Source organism: Squalius cephalus (assembly GCF_949319135.1).
Source record: "Squalius cephalus genome assembly, chromosome: 5".
Taxonomy (NCBI): Eukaryota; Metazoa; Chordata; class Actinopteri; order Cypriniformes; family Leuciscidae; genus Squalius; species Squalius cephalus.
In genome coordinates this window covers 40,241,785-40,265,529 of record NC_137126.1, presented here as the reverse complement: position 1 = coordinate 40,265,529, position 23,745 = coordinate 40,241,785, and the positions used below count along the sequence as shown (strand labels likewise).

Below are 23,745 nucleotides of genomic sequence, written 5' to 3'. Positions count from 1 at the left end.
ATCTCGTATAGTGTGTCATAGTGGGCGACAACCTATGCTTCACGACATCATGACAGAAAGACTAGCATGTTTAATTTTTTAACGGTCCTCCACGACGGGTTGAGTATGTGAGCGAGAGTGCGAGCAACAGTGAGTGTGTGTGTGCGCCAGTGAGCGAGCGAGTGTGTGTGTGCGTGTGTGTGTGTGTGTGCGCGCGAGTGAGTGAGTGAGCGATGGACAGTGAGTGTGTGTGTGTGTGTGTGTATGTGTGTGCGAGTGAGTGAGTGAGCGCAAGTGAGTGAGTGAGCGAGGTACAGTGAGTGTATGTGTGTGTGTGTGTGTGTGTATGTGTGTGTGTGCGTGCGTGCGATTAATGTTTGCGAGTGAATGTGTGCGTGTGATGGCACGCGATGACTGGTCGGAAAGCAACGTGTAGTCTGACATGTTTCTTGTCCAAGATTTTAGGAGTCAAAATCGTGTAATCTGACACCGTGACTATCATAACAGACACAAAAATCTTGTAATCTAAACCAGGCATTATTCATCGTGTCAGGCTGTCTGTTGCGATGTGTTCATCGCGCGAGTTCCTATCGTGATGACGATGAAAATTCGATGTATCGTTTTTTACTAATCACCATTAACCATCACCATTAAAGTCTGTGTAAAGTGTCTGTGTTTGTTTCTAAACACATTATAAATGTTAGAAATGTATTGCTGAAAACACGTTACAAAGACTGAACTATGTAGTACTAACTTTACTGAAGTTAGATCGTTAAACAGTTTTTCACCAGTTTTGTGTTCAGGATTTTTTGGGCAGGCCTGAAATAATGGCTCGATGACGCACTGGAGCCACTGAGTATGGCCCCTCCACTAACACTATAATAACTAGAGCGCATTTGCATCTTGTTTTATACAGTCTATGATTAGCATCAGTAGTTCGCCCACTCAATCACGAGTTACTGTCATTACCGTTACTAGTTACTACAGACAGCCTACAGTTTGATAGCTAGCTTTGCCTTTGTCACGTAAGTGCATATTACCTTTTTGCGAACATTTTACACCGGATTGTTTTACAAACTTTCATCCAAGACAACTGGGATTCACTGATAATCCGCTGCTACTGGTGAACGGGGCCGAACCGACTATCTACCGTCCCGCCGACATGGTGCCATCATCGGCAGTATGTGCCCACCAATGAGTGAAATGTATTCTATCTAGTGTCATTGCTCAATCAGTGTGTCAACGGAGGAAAAACATCTGTAAAACATCTAACTGTATCCAGGTACAGAAATTGAATAATCAAATGTAAAATAACTGCATAGTATTCACTGTATAAAATTAAATATAATTAATATAAATTATATTGATATTAATTATATTTAATTTATATTAATTAAATATAATTAATATAAATTAATTAATTAATACACTTTATCTTTGTTAAAGCTACAAAAGTCATTTTCAATTTCTCTTTTGTTGTAACTGGTGACAAACAGCTGCGGGTATATTAGGCTGCTGTCACTTTAAGACAAATACACGGATCCAATATAATGATACGCATCTATGTTCCTTGTTTACAACACTGTGTTTACGAGGATACTCGCCCTGAGACAGGCATTTTCGACTTAATTTTGCATGCACATGTCTGTTCAAGCTCAAAAAGAAGAGAAAGAGAACATAATTTGGTGTTCACGTGTTGTCTGCAGTTTCTGTGACAGCGCGCAAGATCCAATATTCTTACGCTTATGTTTAAACTGACAGGACTTTAAAACACATGCAAATTATAAACCTTCACTCTATGATGGTTAAACTTTGCAGTTAATCCGTGAATCACGTGCATTCCGAACTGGGAGCAGCTGGCCCATACGGATAACATATCAACTACGATCCCTATACTTGTTACTATCGCGGATGCGCACGTCTTGGTATCGATGCTAAAACTATATATTGTGCAGCCCTAGACGGAAACAACTTTAAAATACTCCGTCATTTATTTATGGTCATACAAATAAGAGTAATAAAGGGTTAACTTTTATTTGTGTACACTCATAGGCTAATAAAAACAAAACATTGTTCTTTTGTAAAATAAAGAAAAGAAACAGGATGCAGCTTTCTGCCATCTCAGTTTCCTTACCGTGAACTTGTTTGTGGAGCGTGTCACAAAAATTTACCGAAACTCACATAATACCAATGTTCTGTTGTTTATACTGCTATTTTCACATGCAAAACTAAACACCTGGAAAACTAATTTTGGGATTTTTAAAGGGTCACTCTTATACATACAAAATTTGATGTAATTCTAATTTAACAATCTTGTCGGTTAGCGGTTAATGAATGGTGAACGAGCGTTGGTTGTCGGTCAGGAAAAAAACGAAATGAACATCCCTAATAAGCACCACAGCTTTATACAGTATGTTGGAAGACATGCGCTAACCACAGCTCTAACCTTTTGCAATTTTTAATGACATCAACGTATAAAAACAAGACAATGAATGATTAAATTGGGTAAGGTTTGGGTTGAAAGAAAGGTGAGGAGGCTAAAGGAAGAAACCGATGCGATGCCATCCATCCTTTCATTCTTTCTCTTTCAATCTGTAAACAGAGAAGTTTGCCAGGCCACATTAGCACTCTCTCCAGTTTCAGATTAGCATAAAGGCAAATTACTCACAAACACTTTTCAGCAGAATTCAGAGGTCAGGTACACAGAGAATCTACACAGGAAATCGGGCGGATGAATAGTGCATGGAGAGATGATGAGAGTCCTCTAACTTGTCTCAAGTTACCTCTCTCACTCTCTTAATGTTCAGTGCATTGTTCTACTGTGATTATATGGTTGGGAGTTTGGGGACGCAAAGCTATTTTAGACAATTACACACTCACTGAATGTTAAAAGTGGTACAAGCGCTCTCCTTTTCCCTCAGAAACACACACACAAAACCTCGCTTTCATACACATGCACTTACTTCCACTTTTAAAAGGGAATGTCCACATCATTTCATGATCTTCCAATGCTCTATGTCCTGCAATATGTTTGCATGTGTGTGTGAATAGAAGAAATCATGCAGTTAGCAAAATCTATACACTCCAGAAAATCCTTCTACACAGCCTCTAGCCTTCCCACACATAAAAAAAACACAAACACAAACCCATCCTGTAGGATACAAACTAATAGGAGAACCTGTGTGTGTATGTAGTTCTTTCAGAAGAGTTTGGAAAGAAACTTGGATTAGTTGAAACCAGCAAAGCACAAGAAGCAAGAATTATTTTATCCATGATGAGAGAATGTGAAAAAGAAAAACCAAAGAGGGTGATTCTCTTCGTCTTCAGGCTTCAGAGAAGAGAGTGGCAGCTCAAAAATAAAAGATTTTCACTCTGATCTATAGAGACGTGAATGAGTCCTGAACAATGATTTTCTCTTTCACAATTTCCCTCACTCTCTTTTCCCTCCCTCTTGAGAGAAACCCATACAGAAGTATCTTGTCTGCTTGTAGGGATACTTACAGGTTAAGCCCTGGGCTAAACTACACTCTACCGCACAGTTCTGGACATCCTTTCTGCCCTAACAAGAGAGAACAGGTTTAACAAAGGAAAAGATCAGAGACCGAAGACAGTGAGCAAAATTGAGAGGGAGTGCATGCAGAAGAGCTGTATGACAGCAAAAAGACAGGTAGAGAGGGAGAAGGAGGGATGAAAAAGAGAGGCAGCCAGGTGAAAAAAAGAGAAGTAGGCAGAAGAGTAAAGGCACACAGAGCATATGACTGCAAGTGGAACTCTGTGGTAATAAAACCAACTCTCCTTCCCTGCTTTCTCTCGCTCTCTCTCTCTTTGTACCATCCTTAATTACCTCTCTCAGGAATGGCAAATGAGTAAACAGCACTTAAACAGCCAGCTGGGAGAGATAGAGAAAGATATGGAGAGCGGAAAGAACTCTGAGCAGCAACAACGCGTGGATTGAGGAGAGCAGTCCGTAAGCGTATGGTGACATTACAAGAGACGCAAGCGACCAAAAACAAAACATCAACGCAACAATAAAACCTCATTTTTTTATAGAGGCCAAACAGATTTAGAAATACAACAAAAAAAAAGAGTAATATTTTTAAAGTACATTATCATAAATGCTTTGCTTGTTACATATACGTGCAACATTTCAGCCTTGTTAGATTATGTTCATTACCTGTCTAGCGATGTATGTTTATGCTGAAATATAATTAAATAAAGGTTTGCATATTAACATCTATCGCTTGTTATGTGCAGTGAGTTGGCTCATGTGATTTAAGTTTCGCGCATCAGAACTTCCATTAAGGGAACAAAGTGAGCATCGATGCTCCCTGGTTTTCACGGTGCATTGTGGGACTTCTTAGGGAGCAAACGTTTCAGTATCCTGGAAGGATTCTGCGATTGAGAAACCCCTTAAAATGGCCAACTAGGGAGCTGATTGAGACACACCCCGTGTCCACATGATCCTTCAGAAATCATTTTAATATGCTGATTTGGTAAAGCTCCAGCATTCCCCCTGTCCCCTATCACAAATGTTTTTAATATTTAAAAATAAATATTTATATATAAAATAATAATAATAATTTTAAATAGGAACTAAAAATAGGAACAAAACTAAAAATAGCTAGTTAATAAAAGTAATCTGGAGTGAAAAAAGAAACATTATTAAGAGCCTACAGTAAGTTTGTTATGAAAATTTGTGGGACACATTATAAACCCTATCAGCTGGCCTCATGAATATTAATTAGGTGAATTAATTGATTTGCATAAAGGTAGATAAGTGGACGCTAGCTATTGCAGAATAATCGCTTAAGCATTCAATCAGCCCTCTTACAGATGCAGCTGGTTCAAACCAAGGTCAAGCAAAACAAAACTCTTAAACTATGATGATGAAATTATACAGCACCAATGAAACAACCATCAATCATTTCACAAGGTTTATATTAAATGCTGCTTTGTACTTCTAAACAATGGCAGTCTATTTACTTGGCTACGTAACAATAACTGGCTTTGTACAATAACTCCCAACACATTAGCAGAGCCACTCAAAGCATCTGTACTTTAAAGAGGTACCAACAGCAGAATTCTGAGTGAAAGCAAATATCACAGGTCTCTTTTACTGCACTTACATAAAGTTCCCCAAAGATTACACACCTCTCTGCCTCCAAAAGCAGAAGCTGGAGAAGAGAGAGCAGAGGAGAGAGGGAAAGGTAAGTGCTGTAGGTTTGTCTTATCAGGGGAAAGCAGGCGGGGATATCTCTGAGGCCTCGGGGTGAAAGGAAAAACGCTGCTGCCATTTCACCCACAGAAAGTGAGAGAGAGGGGGAGTGAGAAAGGAAAAGAGGGGGGCAAAGAGACAGATGGGTTGTGGCACACACAAGCAGCGCCCGCTGTACCCTCTCCAATGCCCCTCTGCCATAATGAATAACATTATGGCTGCATGAAATGTCACCGGTCCCACCCCACACCCCCTCAACCCCACCTCTCAAGACGAATGGAGCCTCAAAATGTCAGATGTGCATCAATATCATTGTGAGCGTGTGTGTCCATGTGACGCATGGACGTAGGTGTTAGCCGAGGTTCGTTATTTTGTGCACACACAGACACACGGATATGACTATCTAAAAGTTTATCACAAATGTCCATGGATGGCACAAATTACGCTTTACAATCTCCATGATATTTACGATCATCAACTGCTACATTAAACACGCCCAAGCTTAATGTCAGTGTTCACAACATCAAAAGGTCATTTTGTGAGTGTGTTGTGCTACAAAACTTTTTGTTTCACACGTGGCATATTTGTAATGCACATTGAGCCAATAACACATTGGCTCAACAAAAAGCATGGTCCACTGCTCTGGGACTAGTGTGACATAGTTTTGCGTCAGCTGATGTCAGCTGATAAGCGTTCAGTCATTTGCCCACTGAAAAGTATACAATAAAGTTGCAAAGACAGATCTTTTTTTTTTTTTTCATTGTGACGTAGGCTACATCCAAGAGTAACAGATTATCAAAAAATGAAAACTGTATCGCAGGGACTTGGTTCTATGCATTGGATTTTAAAATGTGCGTGTTTTGCTCAAATGAACGCGAGCTTGAGTCGACTGTGAAGGGGTGAGGTTTAAGCGGACTAGATGATTGGAGAAATCCAACATACGTCACCAGAGACAAGTTATGAGACAGAGTTGTGAGATTTTCATTAAACATTATGAAGTAAAAAAAAAAAAAAGAATTAAACATATACATGGATAAATCATTCACAAAAAGATATTTATTGATATTTAGTGAACAAAAAAAATTTGATTTAGTCAAAAATATATATACTTATAAGCAAATATAAAAACATGGCAATAAAACTAATATTTTATAAATAACTCATATCCATTTCTTTGTGGATGGGCTAGTGAAAATGTCGACAGGGCAAAAAATCTTCATCTGTTCATCTGTTGCTTGTTATATTAATTGGCTGAATACAAATGTTTCAATCAAATCTATTTAATGGAACAAAAAATACAGCTGTTTACCTGGCCACCAACAGAGAGAACTGGAAATTGCTTATGAGATTCAGAATGTAGTCTTGCACCATGCAGAATGTAATTTGTTTCTTTCTATTTTAAGTTGTTCACCAAGGTAGCTTTTATGTTGTGAACAGAAGCATTATTTATCTATTACTGCATCGCAGGCGCACAGAGAGCAGTAAGGTCACGTCAAGCAGACAGACCATCTGACAGAACTTATGCCAGGCAAAGTGATGGAGTGATCTGGTGCCAAGATGAGCTATACACATATACACTCACAGAGCTGTGAGCGCTCCACCAAACTCTGAGCAAAGTCATTTAGGTCTCATCTGTGTGTGTGTGTGTGTGTGTGTGTGTGTGTGTGTGTGTGTGTATCATGGTGCCAAAACTCAGCAGGACAGGCAACATGTTGAGAAGTAATCACCCACTGAGGCCTGCGGTTAACGAGAGCCTCGATCCATCACACACATACACACACCTCAGCCACAGTAGAGGTCGGTGCCTTACGGACAACTATAGAGAACACAAGCTTCATAAATACATAAAATCCCATACCTGCAACATATTTCCGAGTTCTGGCTTCTAGAGCCTTAAAATGATTTGGAGACCACTACACAAGTGCTCTCTAGAGGGATGTGAGAATACTGGCACATCCAGTGGTCTTCACAACATCGCAATGACTTCACGGTGTTAGCTTTGTCACTGCTGCTTGGGGGGCATTGTATTTTGTTTTAATATTTTCACCTATCCTATTAAAGAGAGTAGTTTTTCTCTCTGCAATGGAGCTGCCCTGAAAGGCTTATCCACTGATCTCTCTATGGTAAAATAATTTGAGAAACATTTCATTTCCTTGAAAATGGAGCAGCTTCTTTATTGCCCTCAGAGCTTATATTTGATTACAGATTACAGATTTCATCCATCCTCCCTCGTTTCTGTCATCTCATTACTCGTTTTTCTCATTCACATCTCTTAAATAGATCATCCTTTATTTTATTTCCTCTCTCCCTATAACAGCTCATTATCCCCCCTTTGTCTTTTCTTTAGATACTCTGCTTCACTCTACACTGTCATCTCAATCTGAGGTCATCGGTACGACAGAGTTCAGGTAAACACTGACAGAACCATACTTCCTCCCAATTTGCATAATGAGGCCTATTTGACTCTAATTATCCTAACAAGTAGCATTACCCCTAAGCCTCTCATCACCCTCTTAATGAGCGTTAATTATTCCATCTACACAAACAAGAGCCACCTCTAACACCTCTAGTATCCTTTTTTTCCCCTCCTTTGCTCTCCTTTTCTCACATCATCACAGGAAAGAGAACCCAGTCCAATCGATAGAGAAAATTGCCATAGTGAGAAAGAAAAAGAGAATGATAGCCAACTAGTAACACAAAAGTGCAACTCTAATTTCCAGAGCCAATACCATATGGCTACAATACATCCTAAAGAGAGCGCGAGAATATGTGGTGTCTAGCTGATGATAATGCCAATAATTTCTCAGGCGTTCTGGGGGCATGTACGTGTTAAATGAACTGCCGGCCGAGTCTCATTAATGACAGAAAAATACCTTCCAGCAGCCTGCAAATAGATAGCAAGATGTAGGGGGGGAAATATTTTTCTACAAAGCAACAAAATAGAGATATGCATATATTCTTGAGTCACAAATATCTATTTATTCATTCCTTCTTTTTATCAATCTATCAAGTCATTGCTTTTGCTGCCCTTCCCTAATGCAAAAATCTCCTTCACAAAGTCACAGAATGAGTGAATGAATTAATAAAAGTAAAGCGGGTTTGTGTGTGTGTGTTCTCACCGCTATACGCAAATTCCAAAAGTCCCATGGTACAGTCATGCTTCAATGATCTAATGATTTTTCCCCCCCTCCTCTTCATTCTTCCTTTCTGAATCCGACTGAAATCAATTTGCTGAGATGAAAGTTTTCAATTTTATTACGTTTGCAAAATGGGAACTTGCTAACTGGTCTTTCTGCAGTTGTAATGGAAAAATTATTTTGGTCTAGGCAAACTTCTTTCTCTCTGCCTCTAAGGGTTAGAAGTGACAGAATCGAATTTAAGTATTTTGTATGAGAACATAACAGAGGAATTCTAAGGAAACATTTACCTTTAGACTCCTGAATAACAACGCTCCTTTGTTCAGGGTTATAGAGCCATCTTGGAAGTGGGGCTATCAAAACTGATGAAATTTCATGCAGTCACTTCTAGGAAATTGAAAGGAGAAAAATAAAGGAGGAAATGACAGAAATGGGGAGGGGGAGGAAAATAAATCTTTCCTTTGGGAGTTTTATTGTCTTCCTCTGGGTCATTATCTCAATTAAAAACATAGGAGATAATGATCACAGTCATTACTTTCACTCATCTGCCCCCCTCCTGTCCACTATCCCTCTTTTCTCTCTGGATGCCAATCTGTAGGGAAATATCTTCTTGATTACCCCTCTTTGGATATAGATTATTAAAAGCACACACTCACTGCTCTCACACTTCTAGCTGTGAATCTCACTGTTTTGAATTTAATATGAAGAATTTAAGAAACAAAAGCAAAAAGGCACAATTTATTGCTTTGCTAGAAAGTTTGACAGCAAGAAAACCAACCAAGAGGGTTTGTGTCTGTGCGCATAAGCATGCCTGAATGCCTGCATGGCTGTGTGTGTTTGTATGAGCGAGTAGAAAGAGAGAGAGCGAAAGAGATTTAGGCTTCACAGTGTCCCTAGAGCAAATCATCTCCCTGGTGTCAGCCAACCCTCAAACATATGCGCCCCTTGCTCGGCCTGGCTCACAGGCACGGCCAGTGTGTGTCTGCGCATGTACGTGTGTGTGTGTGTGTGTGTGTGTGTGTGTGTGTGTGTGTGTGTGTGAGAGAGAGGGCAACTGTTTGACAGCCTGATAGTCTGACAGTTTTAATCACACCTCTGGTTTTGTTACAACTGTTCAGACCTGCGGTTCAGCCACGAAACACAGATATCTGCCCTCAGACGCCGAAGGGAGGAGATGCTGAAGATGAGAGATGTTTCACAGTCAGTTTTCGCACAGCTAGGAAAATGAGCTCTAAGCCTTACTTGGAAGACAGTCCTTCTGTAAACATCCATCTGCTTTTGTCAATTAAGCTTCTAAAACTCCCTGAAGCAACAAAAACCTTTCATCCCCCAGATTTATCGATGGCGTTGTTGAGAACAGGTGCGTTTTCAGGCATTCAATTGAAGACAAATTGCAAATTTGCGGAGTAACTCTCTTACAGATCTGTCTCCTCAGTCATCAAACACTGGATCAGCTCCCACCATCACACAGACACATGCATATTATAAGTTGTTTGCCGTCTCTTGCTTCCATTTCTCATATTCTGCGCAATTCAAACTGTCCATCCTACAATATGTCAGCAAGTCTGTAGTCTAAAACAAAAAAACAAATAAATCAAACAACAATTTGGTTTTCTACAAACACAAATCTGCAAATATTCCCGTGGATATTGCACAGTTCACCGGATACAATTCCATGCATTCAAACCACATGCTGTCTCAACTTGCCAGTGATGTACTCTTTGCATGCAGTCCATTACACACAGCAGTGTGAGGCCACGTTTGTTGCGGAGGCTGGGGAAAAAACAGTAATGATGATGATGACAGTTTCAGTGCTTGATCAGCAAGTGCTGTCTCCAGAGTCAACATCTCTAATACCATCCAAGCCCTCACACACTTGGACAAACTTGTCATCCCTCACGTTGGAAAATCTTCAACACATACTGTCTAATTTTGCAATCCCCCACACTTTCTGTCCATCTCTATCTCACCCCCACAGCCTAATTGTTTGTTTGTATGACATGTCCAGTTTCAGACTTGCTGGGATAGTATAAATAAAAATAGATGTGAAGGCCACTGTGGGTCCTCAGCTGGAGAGGATTAATAAAAACAGCACGCTGCTGGGACACAACACAAGCCTGCTCATTTCATCACTGTCTCTTGCTTCTGTGGAGAGTGAAAATAGGGTGGCTCACCTTTAGCATAGCAAATATATTGGTATTTATTCGATAACCATTCAAATATAACAGTAATGCCCCCATAAACTATTTAAAAACGCCTCTTGAAATGAATGAAACGAAATGCATCGTTTACTGTAACCAAACCAGCTCATTTAACAAGCTATTATAAATTATTGACAAAGAGAAAATACTCCTGTGAGAAGAAATTAAACTTACTTTCATTTGCACAATAATACGTTTTTGATGTTGAAGACCTTTAGGTTATGTACAATCCTCTTATGTAAAAACAAAAAACAAAATAATAATAATAATAGATAAAACGTTAAAACATTGCACGTCTATGTGCTGTGCTCGTATCACTATCATAAAATTGTTGTTTCCACGCGATATTTCGTTAGACAACTCGGTGCAGGACGCTTCAATCATCCTATTTCTACATCTCTGTCTTGCTCGCTAACTACATGCATGCATAATTCATTATAGGACTGCAAAACAACAAGGTGAGAAACCAACATTTCTATTATTTATACGCTTGGCACAACAAAACCACACCGCTGCTGTCGCTGCGCGCCACAGTCTCTCCAAGCAACCAAGCGCACGAACCACATACCACAGAAGTGTGTGTATACATCTATAAATATTTCAAGTGTAAATTAAGATGTTAAAATGGGTCAAGTGGAATAGGAAGCAGTGGGCACCAACTTTTTTGCATTCGCGATAAAGACTTGAAAGCGCACTGACATTGCCCTTAACAACAGTTGTTTGAATACATGAAGGATTCTTGTAATTCTTGTAATCATGCTCGTTATATTTATTCTGCATGATTTGCCATCTCGCAACAAGTTTTGGATGTGCGTAAATGTTTCTTTACCTCCGTGGAGAGACGAGGCGAGGAGCGCGTGCAGGAACGCCATCCGTACAGCGATCATCTTTGGCTTTCTGAGTTGTAGTATATTGTCCAAAAATGACATTATGAATTGTCTAGTTGGAGAAGTTGTTGAATAAATAGCATAATCCTGTGGAAAGTCATATGATAATGTAACTGGTTCGGCAGCAGATTCGCGTTGTTGCGGTCCTCAAAAATTCCGTGTCCTTTAACTATCACCAAAATTTCGTTAGAAGCGAGAATCAATCCCTTTACTAAAGTGGTAAAGCGTTATTATAAGCCCGGGAAAGTCACTGTCATTGTTCATCTCGTGTTATTATTCCTTTAATACATAAAGTTTAAAACACAAGTATAAAGGTCCGGACCGGTGGCGTTATGAAGTCACGCGCCGTAGAAGTTGGTGGTGTTCTCCGCGCGAGAACGGTAGACGCGCGTCCTATGAATCCGTCTCTTGGCGCACGGGAGCGCAAAACCACCGGCGGTCGCCAATGACTCTCTCGGAAATGTTCCCATCTCTCCTGTGACGCTGCTTTTGCGTTAACATGTCTGCTTTTTATCTTCGCTTTGCCTAAATGAACTTACTCGCGCAGTTCTCCTGAGACAGAAAGGCCAACAGTCAAGCTGGTACTCCAGCGCTAAGAGCGGGAAGCGCGTGAAGAAGAGGCGAAAATGAGTGACATCTTAGCTAGCCAATAGGGTTTTCCGACAGAACAGGTGCACTAAAAAGTCAACCAATCGCAAGCAAGGAAACCCCTCATCCCTGCAACCAAAGAGGCAGATAGACGAGCAAAAACACATTTACTTTTACTAAACGCAAATTTTACGCACTCTGTTTAAATGTTTATTTAAAAAAAGGGATATATATGAAGCTTTACAGCTTTCCAAGACAGGATAGTTTGGATTTAGATGTTAAAATTGATTTATGGCTGTACACATATGACTTAACATGCTGACAGGCTTACATTTTACCTGCTGAAACAAACAAACAAAAAAAATGGTTTGCTGATCTTAGCAGTTTAGTTTAAGATAGTCTCTCAGCCTGGCCTCGCCACCATGAAATGCTCAAAATCTCTCAAAACCAGTCTACAAAAAGTAAAACAGAGGTTGGTTTGAGTGGTTTTCTTTTACTATGCTATACATTTTCTCAGTATATGCGTTCCTTGGAAATCAAACCTATGACCTTGGCTAAAGGCATGCAAAAATAAAGTACTTCGGGATATATTGGAAGTAATATTTAGTGGGAACCTCAGCATGAGTAAGTGTGTCTCTGTGATCAAATAGAGGAGCAATGGGGACCCCTAGTGAACGTTAACTGAATACCTTATCTCTGTGTGTGGTCTAGATTTGAAATGTCTAACACCTTCCTATTTTTCCTCTTTTAATCCATGCATTTGATGTCTTGATTTGTGAATCTACTGTCACGAAATTAACATATAACAAAACATTAGTTGAAATAATGTCTTGGTGGAAATCAAAGGTGAGCTCTTTTGATATCCACCAAGACAATTGCAGTATTATAAATTGTCTTTTGAATCTCTTTTTGATTAAAGCAATTTAAAACAAAGGCTGTTAAGTCATTAACTACCCTTTTGATGATTACAGGAGCTGTATTTGCAACCATACTTGTTTTTGTTTTTTTCTCTGGGAGGCAGAATATTTCCAGCTATTGAGTGCGTGAATGATGAATGCAGCAAGTGAATCCGATGCATTCTGTTTCTTCCCGAAACTACTCGCCAGGCCCAGCTTTTGGGATCGATGTTTTTTGGCCCAGATTTTTGGATGGACTGCATTGTGCATTTAGAACAAATACGATTGGCTCTCTTGTATCTCTGTGTCTCACTTTCTTGCATTCTTACCCTCTATCATACAGTATGCACACACGCACATATAGACATGCTTAACCATCAGAGACCCAAGTATTAACATTCACAATGTTTTTTTTTTTTTTTGTTGTTTTTTACTTAAACATGTCTTAAGGAAGCCATTAGTTATAAAAAAAGCATTTTGTTTAGGCACAATAACAGTATAATTTTGAGAAACAACATTTCCAACATTTTTTTAAAACATAGAAAGTAAAATCTCTTCACAACACAATTATGCACACAAATGTATTTGAAAAATAACATATTACAGTAAAGATATATATATAGTTGTGAAATTTTTTTTTATCTAAAATGTATGTGCGCCTTTTCCCATCACATAAGCTGTGGCAGTTAAAACACCCCCAAATTTCTTCATACTCCATACCACAAAGAAATGTTTTAACCAGTTTTGGGACACCATTTATCATCTTGGGAGACTGCGTAATGATGAAGTTAACAAAAAAAAAGTGCTTTTATAAAGAGCTGTTTGTGATGACTACAACGATTTCCTAAAATAATGATGGCAAGATGTGGCCGTCGCTTGAGGAAGTTCACCTGGCCTTAGAGAGGACAGCAATCAGCAGAAACTGCAATGATCCTCATTAGAATAAACACACGCAAACACTATTGTCACAGATACACACACACACCCTTGACACACCAAACATGAGCCCTGGTGCAGAAAGGCAGCCTCGTGCTTGTTGAACTGTAGCGCATACATTAGAATCTCATTAACAGTGGGTGAATTGCAGGGCTCAGAGGGCATGCTAGCAGGCACATCGCTGGGGCGGACAGACCAGCAACACTGTGTTACACACCACAAGGCTCTCATGAAATACCGTTCATTAGTTAGTGAAACAAGCCATCGTAAACTCAAACGACACCAGCATCCCAATTACACAGCCTATATTCCAATTAAGAAAGAAAGGCACACACAATGAAATAATTAACTGATGCAAATGAACGCCATCATGTAGGCCATCAAACCGACTGTTTGCAGTGCGCGTCACTTTTGGCTCTCCTGTGTCACATAACGGAGGAATAAAAATGAATATTACAAATTACACCCAATGAGATTGTGATATGTAAATTAGCCATGGTTCATCAAACAAGTAATCATTGTTAAAACATCTCTGCCTTTGAAATAGACGAAATGCAATCGGTCTTTGAAACGAATGCTTTTCTTTCTCTTCAATTTGCACAGAAATTAATGTTTTCCTGACTGAGGGCCTCCAGCCCTTTCAGGATCTCTTACAACCAGATCAATTACGCTCTTGAAAAGCTGTTGTTTAAATGCACGTCTCCTCAGGAGATGCAATTTACCACTGAGCATAAATCAATGCCGACGAGAAGGGCTAATTCAAAGCCCTCATTTGATGTCAATTTGGCCCTGACCGTGGTCCGTTTATAATGACTGAGTGTGTTGGGAGTATATTACCCGGAACGGAGCCGCAAAGCGTGTGCAGTCATAACTTCCTGGTCTTTTAGACATCAAAAGCACATTTCCATATTGCGCCTGTCCGGCATCGTTTGTTTACTAGCCTCTTTGGGTGAAATACGAGTGTCACGAGTCATCAATCTGCACACAACCGGAGGTGCGAACGTTTCTTTGAACTGGATCTCTTATTGAAAGAAACTGAGAAGCCTACTCCAGCATCTCACGAGGGAACACGCATCTAAAAAGTATCTGGATAATGCGGCCAAATCCTTTCACTGCCCATATTCAGCACCAATCTGTTACCGTTGCCTCTGAGATCCATAATGATAAAACAGAGAGTGAAGATAAGAGACAGGACATGACCATTTAACTGGCATGTGTGTATTATCTGTGATTCAAAGAGAGGATTTTTCAAGCTAACTAGAATTTGAAGTAGATTGCAAATCTTTTGAAAGCATTCAGAAATGTTAAGAGTCCTTGTCTGGCCCTGATGTACTGAATCTTATTTGATGGATAAATCATAGGCTAGAGGGTTAATGTAGAGTGCAGAGACAAAAGATCAAAGGTTAAAGTGAAGGATGTAAGATTAAGAGGATGCCCCAACATTGGGAAATGTAAAGTGAGGAAATATTGCTCCTAAAAATGGCACCAGCTTACATCACGCTGTAACGTGGGCTATTTATGGGAGGCCAAATGAGAACACCTAGTCTGGCAGTTTACCATTTTTTTGCAGCCAACAGAGAGGCCACTGCAACAAAGAAAAAAAAATTGCATGGCCTAGTGATTCCAAAAACAGAACATCATCATAACGCAGACAACTGTAAAGGCCCATTCACACCAAGAACGATAACTATAATGGATAAAGACAACGATAAAGAAAAATCATTCTAAATATAATAGAATAGCAGTGTCCACACCACAATTATAACGATAATGGCAGAGAGAAACTATATCGTTGGAATCACTTTCAAAAACAATGAAAGCCAATCAGAATCCATCCTGCTTTAAATAGCTCAAGCATTGTCACGTTCTACGTTATCAGTCAGTGAATGACGAATTGGGATCTTGCCTGAGTACCTGCAGTGGCATATCAATTGCCTCGAGTTGCTAACAATACAACTTGATCTGTGACAGTTTCTGCTGTCGCTGCAGGGCAAGAATGCTCTCACGAGAGCGTACCTCCAGGAAAGAATGGAGACTCCACCCTCAGACAGTCCAGCTGATTTGGGAACGATTCGGTGTCGCTCAGGTCGACCTGTTCGCGTCTTCGGAGACAACCCACTGTTCTATTCCCTGGCCGAGGGGACCCTCGCAAGTATGCGTTTCCCCCAGTGAGCCTGCTCGCACATATACTGTGCAAGGTCAGGGAAGACGAGGACCAGGTCTTGATGGTTGCGCCTTACTGGCCCACCCGGACCTGGTTCCCAGAGCTCATGGTCCTCACGACAGCCCCTCCCTGGCGAAATCCCATGAGGAAGGACCAGTTTCATCAGGGACGGGGCACCACGTGGAGGACCTAAGTGACCTACCGCCAGCAGTAGTTGACACTTTCACTTACACTTTGAAGTGGAACCTCTTTGTTGAGTGGTGTTCTTCCTGCAGGGAAGAACCTCGTAGGTGCCCTATCAACGTCGTGCTTTCTTTCCTGCAAGAAGGGTTGGAGCGAAGGCTGTCTCTCTCCACCCTGAAAGTGTATGGTGCCGCTATTGCCGCACACAACAATGCAGTAGACGGTAAGTCTCTGGGGAAACACAACTTGATCATCAAGTTCCTGAGAGGCGCCAGGAGGTTGAATCCTCCTCGGCCACGCCTCATCCCCTCTTGGGACCTCTCCTTGGTCCTGAAGGCCTTACAGAGAGCACCATTTGAGCCCTTGCAGTCAGTAGAGATTAAGATCATGTCTCTTAAGTCAGCGCTCCTGACACATTAAGATGTATTAAGATGTTGGGGGACCTGCAGAATTTTTTATCGGTTGTTGAAGTGTGCCTAGAATTTGGGCCGGCTAAACCTCACGTCATTCGGCGAGCCCGGCCTGGATACGTGCCCAAAGTTCCCATCACTCCTTTTAGGGACCAGGTGGTGGACTTGCAAGCGCTGCCCCCAGAGGAGGCAGGACCAGCCCATACGTTGCTGTGTCTTGTTCACGCCTAGCGTTTGTACTCGGACCGCACGCAGAGATTCAGAACTTCACAACAGCTCTTTGTCTGCTATAGCGGAACGGAAAGGCTGTTTCCAAACAGAGGTTGGCCCACTGGATAGTGGATGCCATCGTATTTGCGTACCATTCTCAAGAAGAGCCATGCCCTATGGGAGTGAGAGCTCACTCAACACGGAGTGTTGCTTCCTCCTGTGCGTTGGTGCACGGCGCCTCTCTGGCAGACATATGCAGAGCTGTGGGCTGGGCAACACCTTACACATTTGCAAGATTCGACAATCTCAGAATGGAGCCGGTGTCTTACCGTGTACAAATGGGTAATACGCGGGAAGGATGGCTCTGCATCTCGCTTGCTGCGCCATTCCCCTCTGAGGATGGGATATGAACGCTTCTTCTGATCCTCAGGCGAGTTCCCCAGCTGGTGAACCCTGGTGGAATTCCTCCAGCATCCTCGGCAGTCAGATGTCAGGTGGAGACATCTGATGCCAGGTCTGGTACTTGTGTGTATGCCCGGTTGGTTAGCCCCTGTACTAGACTAGATGCCCATATGTTTTGATTCCCCTCTTTAGATGATCCCATATGTGTATTCGTGTTAGAGCTGCATTTGATACTATTGACCACAACATTTTTAAATAGACTTGAATATTATGTTGGCAATAGAGGAATTGCATTAGCATGGTTTAAATCATACTTATCTGACCGTTATCAGTTTGTAGCAGTAAATGAAGATATGTCTTATTGATCACAACTTCAGTATGGAGTACCACAAGGCTCAGTACTATGACCGTTGCTGTTCACTGTACATGCTACCCTTGGGAGATATCATTAGGAAGTACGGCATTAGTTTTCACTGTTATGATGATACTCAGCTCTATATCTCTTCACTCCCCTGACGAAACTTACCAATTTACAAAATTAACGGAATGCATAGCTGATATAAAAAACTAATTATTGTTTTTTATAGAGATTCTAATTATTGGACAAAAAACCTCCTCACGTAATAACCTAGAATGTTGTAGTGGGGGAAACCCCGATGGTCCTGATGACCAAATTTGTGAGCAAGTGCTCACCTTTCTGTGGTGGAGTTTGAGAGGGATTGGCTCATGACGGTCAAGGGAACACTGTGGTGATTAATACAGATTACTAGTCTGGTACGGATTATCAAGAGAACACTGTGGTGACTAGTACAGATTACTGGTCTGGATTGGTACAGATTACTAATCTGGTGGGCTCAGATAATCCACGGTATATGAAAATCCACAGAAGAATACTGTCACCGTCAGTGACATGTCACCGTCATGGGGAAATCTCAGAGTCAAAATAAGATACACCGGTGTTTTGCCAGATGTTTATTTACTATTTTAATTAATTTTACTCTAATTTTTTTTAACTGCATCATTTATCTCTTTTAATTCCTTTTATAAATGTTTTAATTTCCCCTGCTTTTATTTTGTGTCTATTTTCTATGCAAAGCTCTATGAATTGCTATAGTGTGATTAGTAAAATTCCTTTCTAAGTAAAGCTTTTAAATAACTGTTTGAATTTTCCTTGCATTTATTTTGTGATTATTGTTATTCCTCTCAATGGAGAGCACTTTGAATTGCCAAAGTGTATGAAATGTGCTATATAAATAAACTTGCATTGCCTTGCCTTGCCTTGCCTTGATACTGTTTAACACTTGATGGCTGCTCTGTCAAGTCTTCGTCGTCGGTTAGGAACCTGGTTGTGCTCTTTGATACCAATCTTTCATTTGAAAGTCATGTTTCTAGTATCTGTAAAACCACATTTTTCCATCTTAAAAAATATATCTAAATTATGTCATATTCTCTCAATGACAAATGCGGAACAATTAGTTAATGCGTTCATGACATCAAGGCTAGATTACTGTAATGCTATTATGGGTGGTTGCCCTGCACGCTTAATAAACAAACTACAGCTGGTCCAAAACGCAGCAGCTAGAGTTCTTACCAGAACCAGGAAGTATGACCATATTAGCCCAGTTCTGTCGACACTGCATTGGCTCCCTATTAAACATTGTATACATTTTAAAATATAGCTGATTACTAACAAAGCACTAAATGGTTTTGCTCCCCAGTACTTGAGCGAGCTCTTAACGCATTATAGTCCTTCACGTCTATTGCCATCTCAAAATTCCAGCCAGTTGATAATACCAAGAATATCAAAATCGACTGCTGGTGGTAGATCCTTTTCCTATTTAGCACCAAAACTCTGGAACAGTCTTCCTAACATTGTCCGGGAAGCAGACACACTCTGTCTTTTCAAATCAAGACTAAAAACACATCTCTTTGACCTAGCATTACACATAACACATTATCAACTTCTATAATTCAATGTTAGGCTGCATAGATTAGGTCAGCAGGAATCGGGAACACTTCCCATAAATCTTGATGTGCTCGTTACATCATAAGAAGGATGGCGTCTAAGCTAATATTAGTCTCTCTGTTTATCCCAAGGTTTACTGCAGTCTGCCGGATCCAGGCCGTATCCAGATCAGATGAAGGACCTGCGCCTGGACACGACAACAATGCAGTCCTTTAGTGTCAACTAGTCTCTCCCCTGTGAAGGCCTCCTTCCCTTCACCTCTGTACAGATAAAACGTTTAATCAAAATAATTCCAGTTCACATGGCTACACGGAAGCGATAAATAATGTAAAGAAAGACTACACGCTTGCGCACATATATATTAAAACGCACATACATATAGACTAAACATGTAATACGCATGTGCACGCCGTCAGCGTTTTCACAGGTTTAGGTTTTTGAAGTTTCGCAGAGATGACCTTTTTTTTTTTTACATTTTCAAGGCTTGCTCCTTGGAACCTATTTCAAGGTTTGCGTTCTCGAGCCACCAGGCACTGTTTTGTGCAAATGAGTGGGCCGGAGCGCATTAAGTGTTTTCTGTTAGAACGGTGTTGTGTTAGCGGCCCCTAAGTTAATAACTAAAGATCTTTGCAAAGGAAGTGAATCAATCAAAACTAACTTTAGCTGGACAATATTCTAGAGCTGCTGTAAAGCCAAACAATCTCTGTTACTTTAATTTCCTATTATCACTGTGAAGCTGCTTTGAAACAATCTATTGTTAAAAGCGCTATATAAATGAAGGTGACTATTCTTGCACGGTACGGCTTCTCTGTTGGCGAGCTTGTGTCTATCCCTCGAGTCCACTCTGTCATCTCTGTAACGATATTGACTAGACACGGCGGGATCTACCACAGAGATCTTCCATATTATGTAGCACTGCCATTTTAGGTGGGACTATCCAGCTTAACGCTGTAAAAGTAAAACTAAGCAACCGACAAAACATCCAACATCCTGTCGCTTACTATAGCCATGGCTGGATAGTACAAAAATATTGCTCCCTTTTCAAAATTTAAACCCGTCTCCATCTATCATTAATAATTATTATAATATACTTGTATGATAGTTTTATCTGTGAGCCTGCAAACACTAACCCCTCCAGTTCCACAGTTTTTCCCCCCGCTGTGATAAGTTATCTGAATAAAACATTATTTTAGGCTTTTAGGTCTAATTCTGTAAAAAAGTAAGCCGATCAACAAACAAGACCCCTGAGCCGTGTGCCAATCACTGAAATAATGATAATACGAATTATAAACAAGAAATAATAACAATAATGACACACTTCCCATGATTCTGCTGTTAGTGGGGAGTGTTAGTGAAGCGTGATTCAAGCAAACATCTCACTTGCCAGTAGATTACCCCAGAGAAAGCGTCCCACCTGCAGAAAGAAGGAGAGAGAGAGGGGATGGAGAGATCGACAGATTTATTAAGAAGAGTGCAAATATTAATTTTGATCTCGTCTCACGGTGCGCAAGGACTTAATTACCCACATTTGCATATAATTGCGTCCCGTGGGATGGCCCGCAAGGCACGACTCACAGAGCGAGACATTGTTTTGGTCGTTGTGGTGACGAACGTTGCTCATCAGTCTGGCTAAAACCTTGCGGTGTGATGAGGCATGTTAGGGAGGAGTCCAACTGAGCATGCTCGGTACACACACCAATGAATTTCAATGAAGACCGGCCCATTCACCTTCTGTCCCGTGGCAGTTCCAGCGTGACACATGCTGATTTGCAGAGCTCTGTAAAGTGAGATTGAATTATGTAAATACAGTGATTTAGAATACATCCAATCTGACTGGGCCATCTTGCAATCAAATCAGCAATTTGCTGTTTTAGTTATTTACGCTCCTCTTATTTACCCGCTGGCTTGTTTGTCTGGGTGTATAAATCAATTCAGTGTCATCATGCAGATCTATATCTGTTTGTTTTTTACGTTTATTTACTCCCGAATGTAAACATTTACTTTCTTCACACTGTACATACTAGACAATTCCTCAATGGAATGTGGTGTATTCATGCATTCAGAGTGAAGAACGGAGAATGTTAAACAAACCTTCAATCACTTCCCACACACATAGTCAAATCAATGATGCTCAGTTTACAAAATGTCGCAAAAATGCTTCTGCCACCCAAGTCCCATGAAAACACCTCATCGACATGAGGGCTTTGGCCAAAAGAGCTGTTTAGCTAATGAGCCGAATTTAACACTCTGTAATAATGAAACTCAAGAGTTAAGAACAAAACACATTGAGGCCTAATCCAGAAACAGCCTTCACACATTTATTCGCAGCACACAAAGATCCATTAGTGGGTGCCAGGAATGTTATATGACTGTTGGATGACCAGAAGGAGTTGTGTTCACAAACGGAGGGAAAATAATTGTGCTAATGAACAGAAAGGAGGGATGAGACGCAGACGAGTGTGTGGCAGATGGCTAGGACGAGCCGCAATTAGAAAATGAGGGGCTGAATCTGTGCGCACATGAAAGCTAAATATCACTCTATCTGAACAGGTTCAGACAGAATTTATATACAGATGATTGTATAGAAGCGGATACACACACATAATCATACTCAAACTAGGTCTCAGGATGCAAAAGCTACAGCTCATTTATGTGGCAGCTTGTGCATTTACTACTCTCTCATTTGATGCATGCGAATAAATCACAAACTCTCATCAGAGAGAAACAAACATCACTGGCACTGTAAGAAGTGCCTTAAAACATCTGAGATATGGGGTCCCAGCCAATTCAGCCTGCGTGGATGCTTTCTGAATTTGGATTAAGGTGAAAGAGCACTCTGCAGTCAGCCAGGTACTGTGTATGTCTTTTACAGCTCAGAGGCACAGTGTTCAATTTTTGACCAATGCATGAAGTCAAATAGAAATCATTGTGAGAGTCCACCTGCCTCTAGTGTTTGACAAAATAATATTTGATTGGATGTTACAAGGACAGGGAAATCTGTTGTATGCAGAGCATGGCTTGTGGGTGACAAATCAGTATTTCACAAAACCACATCCAGTGCCATACTAAATAGGTGATGGGCAAACAGCTAGGCTAATCATTTCATCATTTGTGAAATGACATGATGCAATCTAATTATGCATTCATGTGATTGACACCTTGAATGACCAATAAAAATAGATGTATTATGTACGATTTTGCATTTATTTAATATTTAAAAAAAACAGTAAAAACATTAATATTATTGAGAAATATTAATTAATTTTAAACAACGGTTTTAATACGGTACATTTAAGTAATTTATTCCTGTGATGGCAAAGCTGAATTTTCAGCATCATTACTCCAGTCTTCAGTGTCACATGATCCTTCAGAAATCAATCTAATATGCTGATTTGCTGCTCAAGAAACATTTCTTAGCATTATTATCAATGCTGAAAACAGTTGCGCTACTTAATAGCTTATATATTAGAAATCATGAAAAATGGTATTATTATTTTTTCAGGAATCTTTGATCAATTTAAAGTAAAAAAAAAAACTGTTTAATTGAAATGTAAATTTGTTGTGACAATATATAGGTTTTTACTGTCACTTTTGATCAATTGAATGCATCCTTTATGTCTTTCAAAAAAACAATCTTACTGACCACAAACTTGGAACAGTAGTGTATTTACCTGTTTTGCTGATAAAATAATAACTGACCAATAAATGATCAGTATAAAAAGATAGTATATCAGGGCTCTTCAACAAATTTATTTGGGGATTATTCAAATAATATAATATTATATTACATTATATTGATGTTTTGAGGTGCATTTAAAAAGGTCTGGCTGTTTTCATATTGAGTAAAATATTTCAGGCCTACCTTTAATATCATATTGGCCACATTAAAAATGACTATAATGTTGTTTACAGAATTTACAGTATAGGCCTAAATAAAGGAAATCTCATCTCTTTATCTTTTTGATTATGTTTATCCGTTATTTGTCTTGCGTGTATTTGGACTACACGGTGATTAAACCTCTGGATATCTGGCTACTGTAGTGTGTGTGTATATCAAGCGGTTGTCTTATATTGACACGCCCGAATTACCGTTAGCCTGCTGCCGCGAGCTTGATGTTAATTTTGTATAACAGTTAAGTTAAAAAAATAAGTTAATATTGAGCAACTTACATATTGCTGGTTTACTTCTCTATTTGCCCCGCTTACGAAGATAGTTCCAAACAAATCCAAAGCTGCGCATGTCCGATCAACACAAAGTAGAAGTGTTTAGTTTGATTTTAGTGATTCAATGCTTCTGAACGATTCGGATGTGCGAATGATTCAGTGACTCACTCTTTAATAGGCCGGGAGCCAGGTCCACTCCTCAGGATGTTTTTTGCTACCTTTTTTTCACTATTATTTCCTATTATCTTATACCTTGGGCCATCACAAGTTGATAATGACCACCTCCAACTCGGCCCCGTTTGGTCTCAGGGGCCAAAAAACACCCTTTTTGGGGAAAAGCTTGTGGCGGAATGATGTAATTGTGAATATAAAGATACTGCAGCTACATAAATGGCCATATAACCCTA

General features: G+C 40.2%; 1 protein-coding gene across 4 annotated transcripts in view; it reads right to left on the bottom strand.

Annotated features, from left to right (window-relative positions):
- LOC307159534 (transmembrane protein 132C) overlaps positions 1 to 23,463 on the bottom strand; it is a 248,048-nt gene extending 224,585 nt beyond the window's left edge. The window contains exons 1-3 of one of the 4 annotated variants that reach the window (XM_079872967.1): positions 23,345 to 23,463; positions 20,701 to 20,951; positions 20,555 to 20,588 (exon numbers count right to left, since the gene is read on the bottom strand). In XM_079872967.1, coding sequence (XP_079729093.1) covers position 20,555 — 1 coding nt within the window. In that variant the 5' untranslated portion in view covers positions 20,556 to 20,588; positions 20,701 to 20,951; positions 23,345 to 23,463. The other 3 variants (XM_079872966.1, XM_079872968.1, XM_079872965.1) reach the window with 3 other exon arrangements.
- Positions 23,464 to 23,745: the final 282 nt, after the last annotated feature.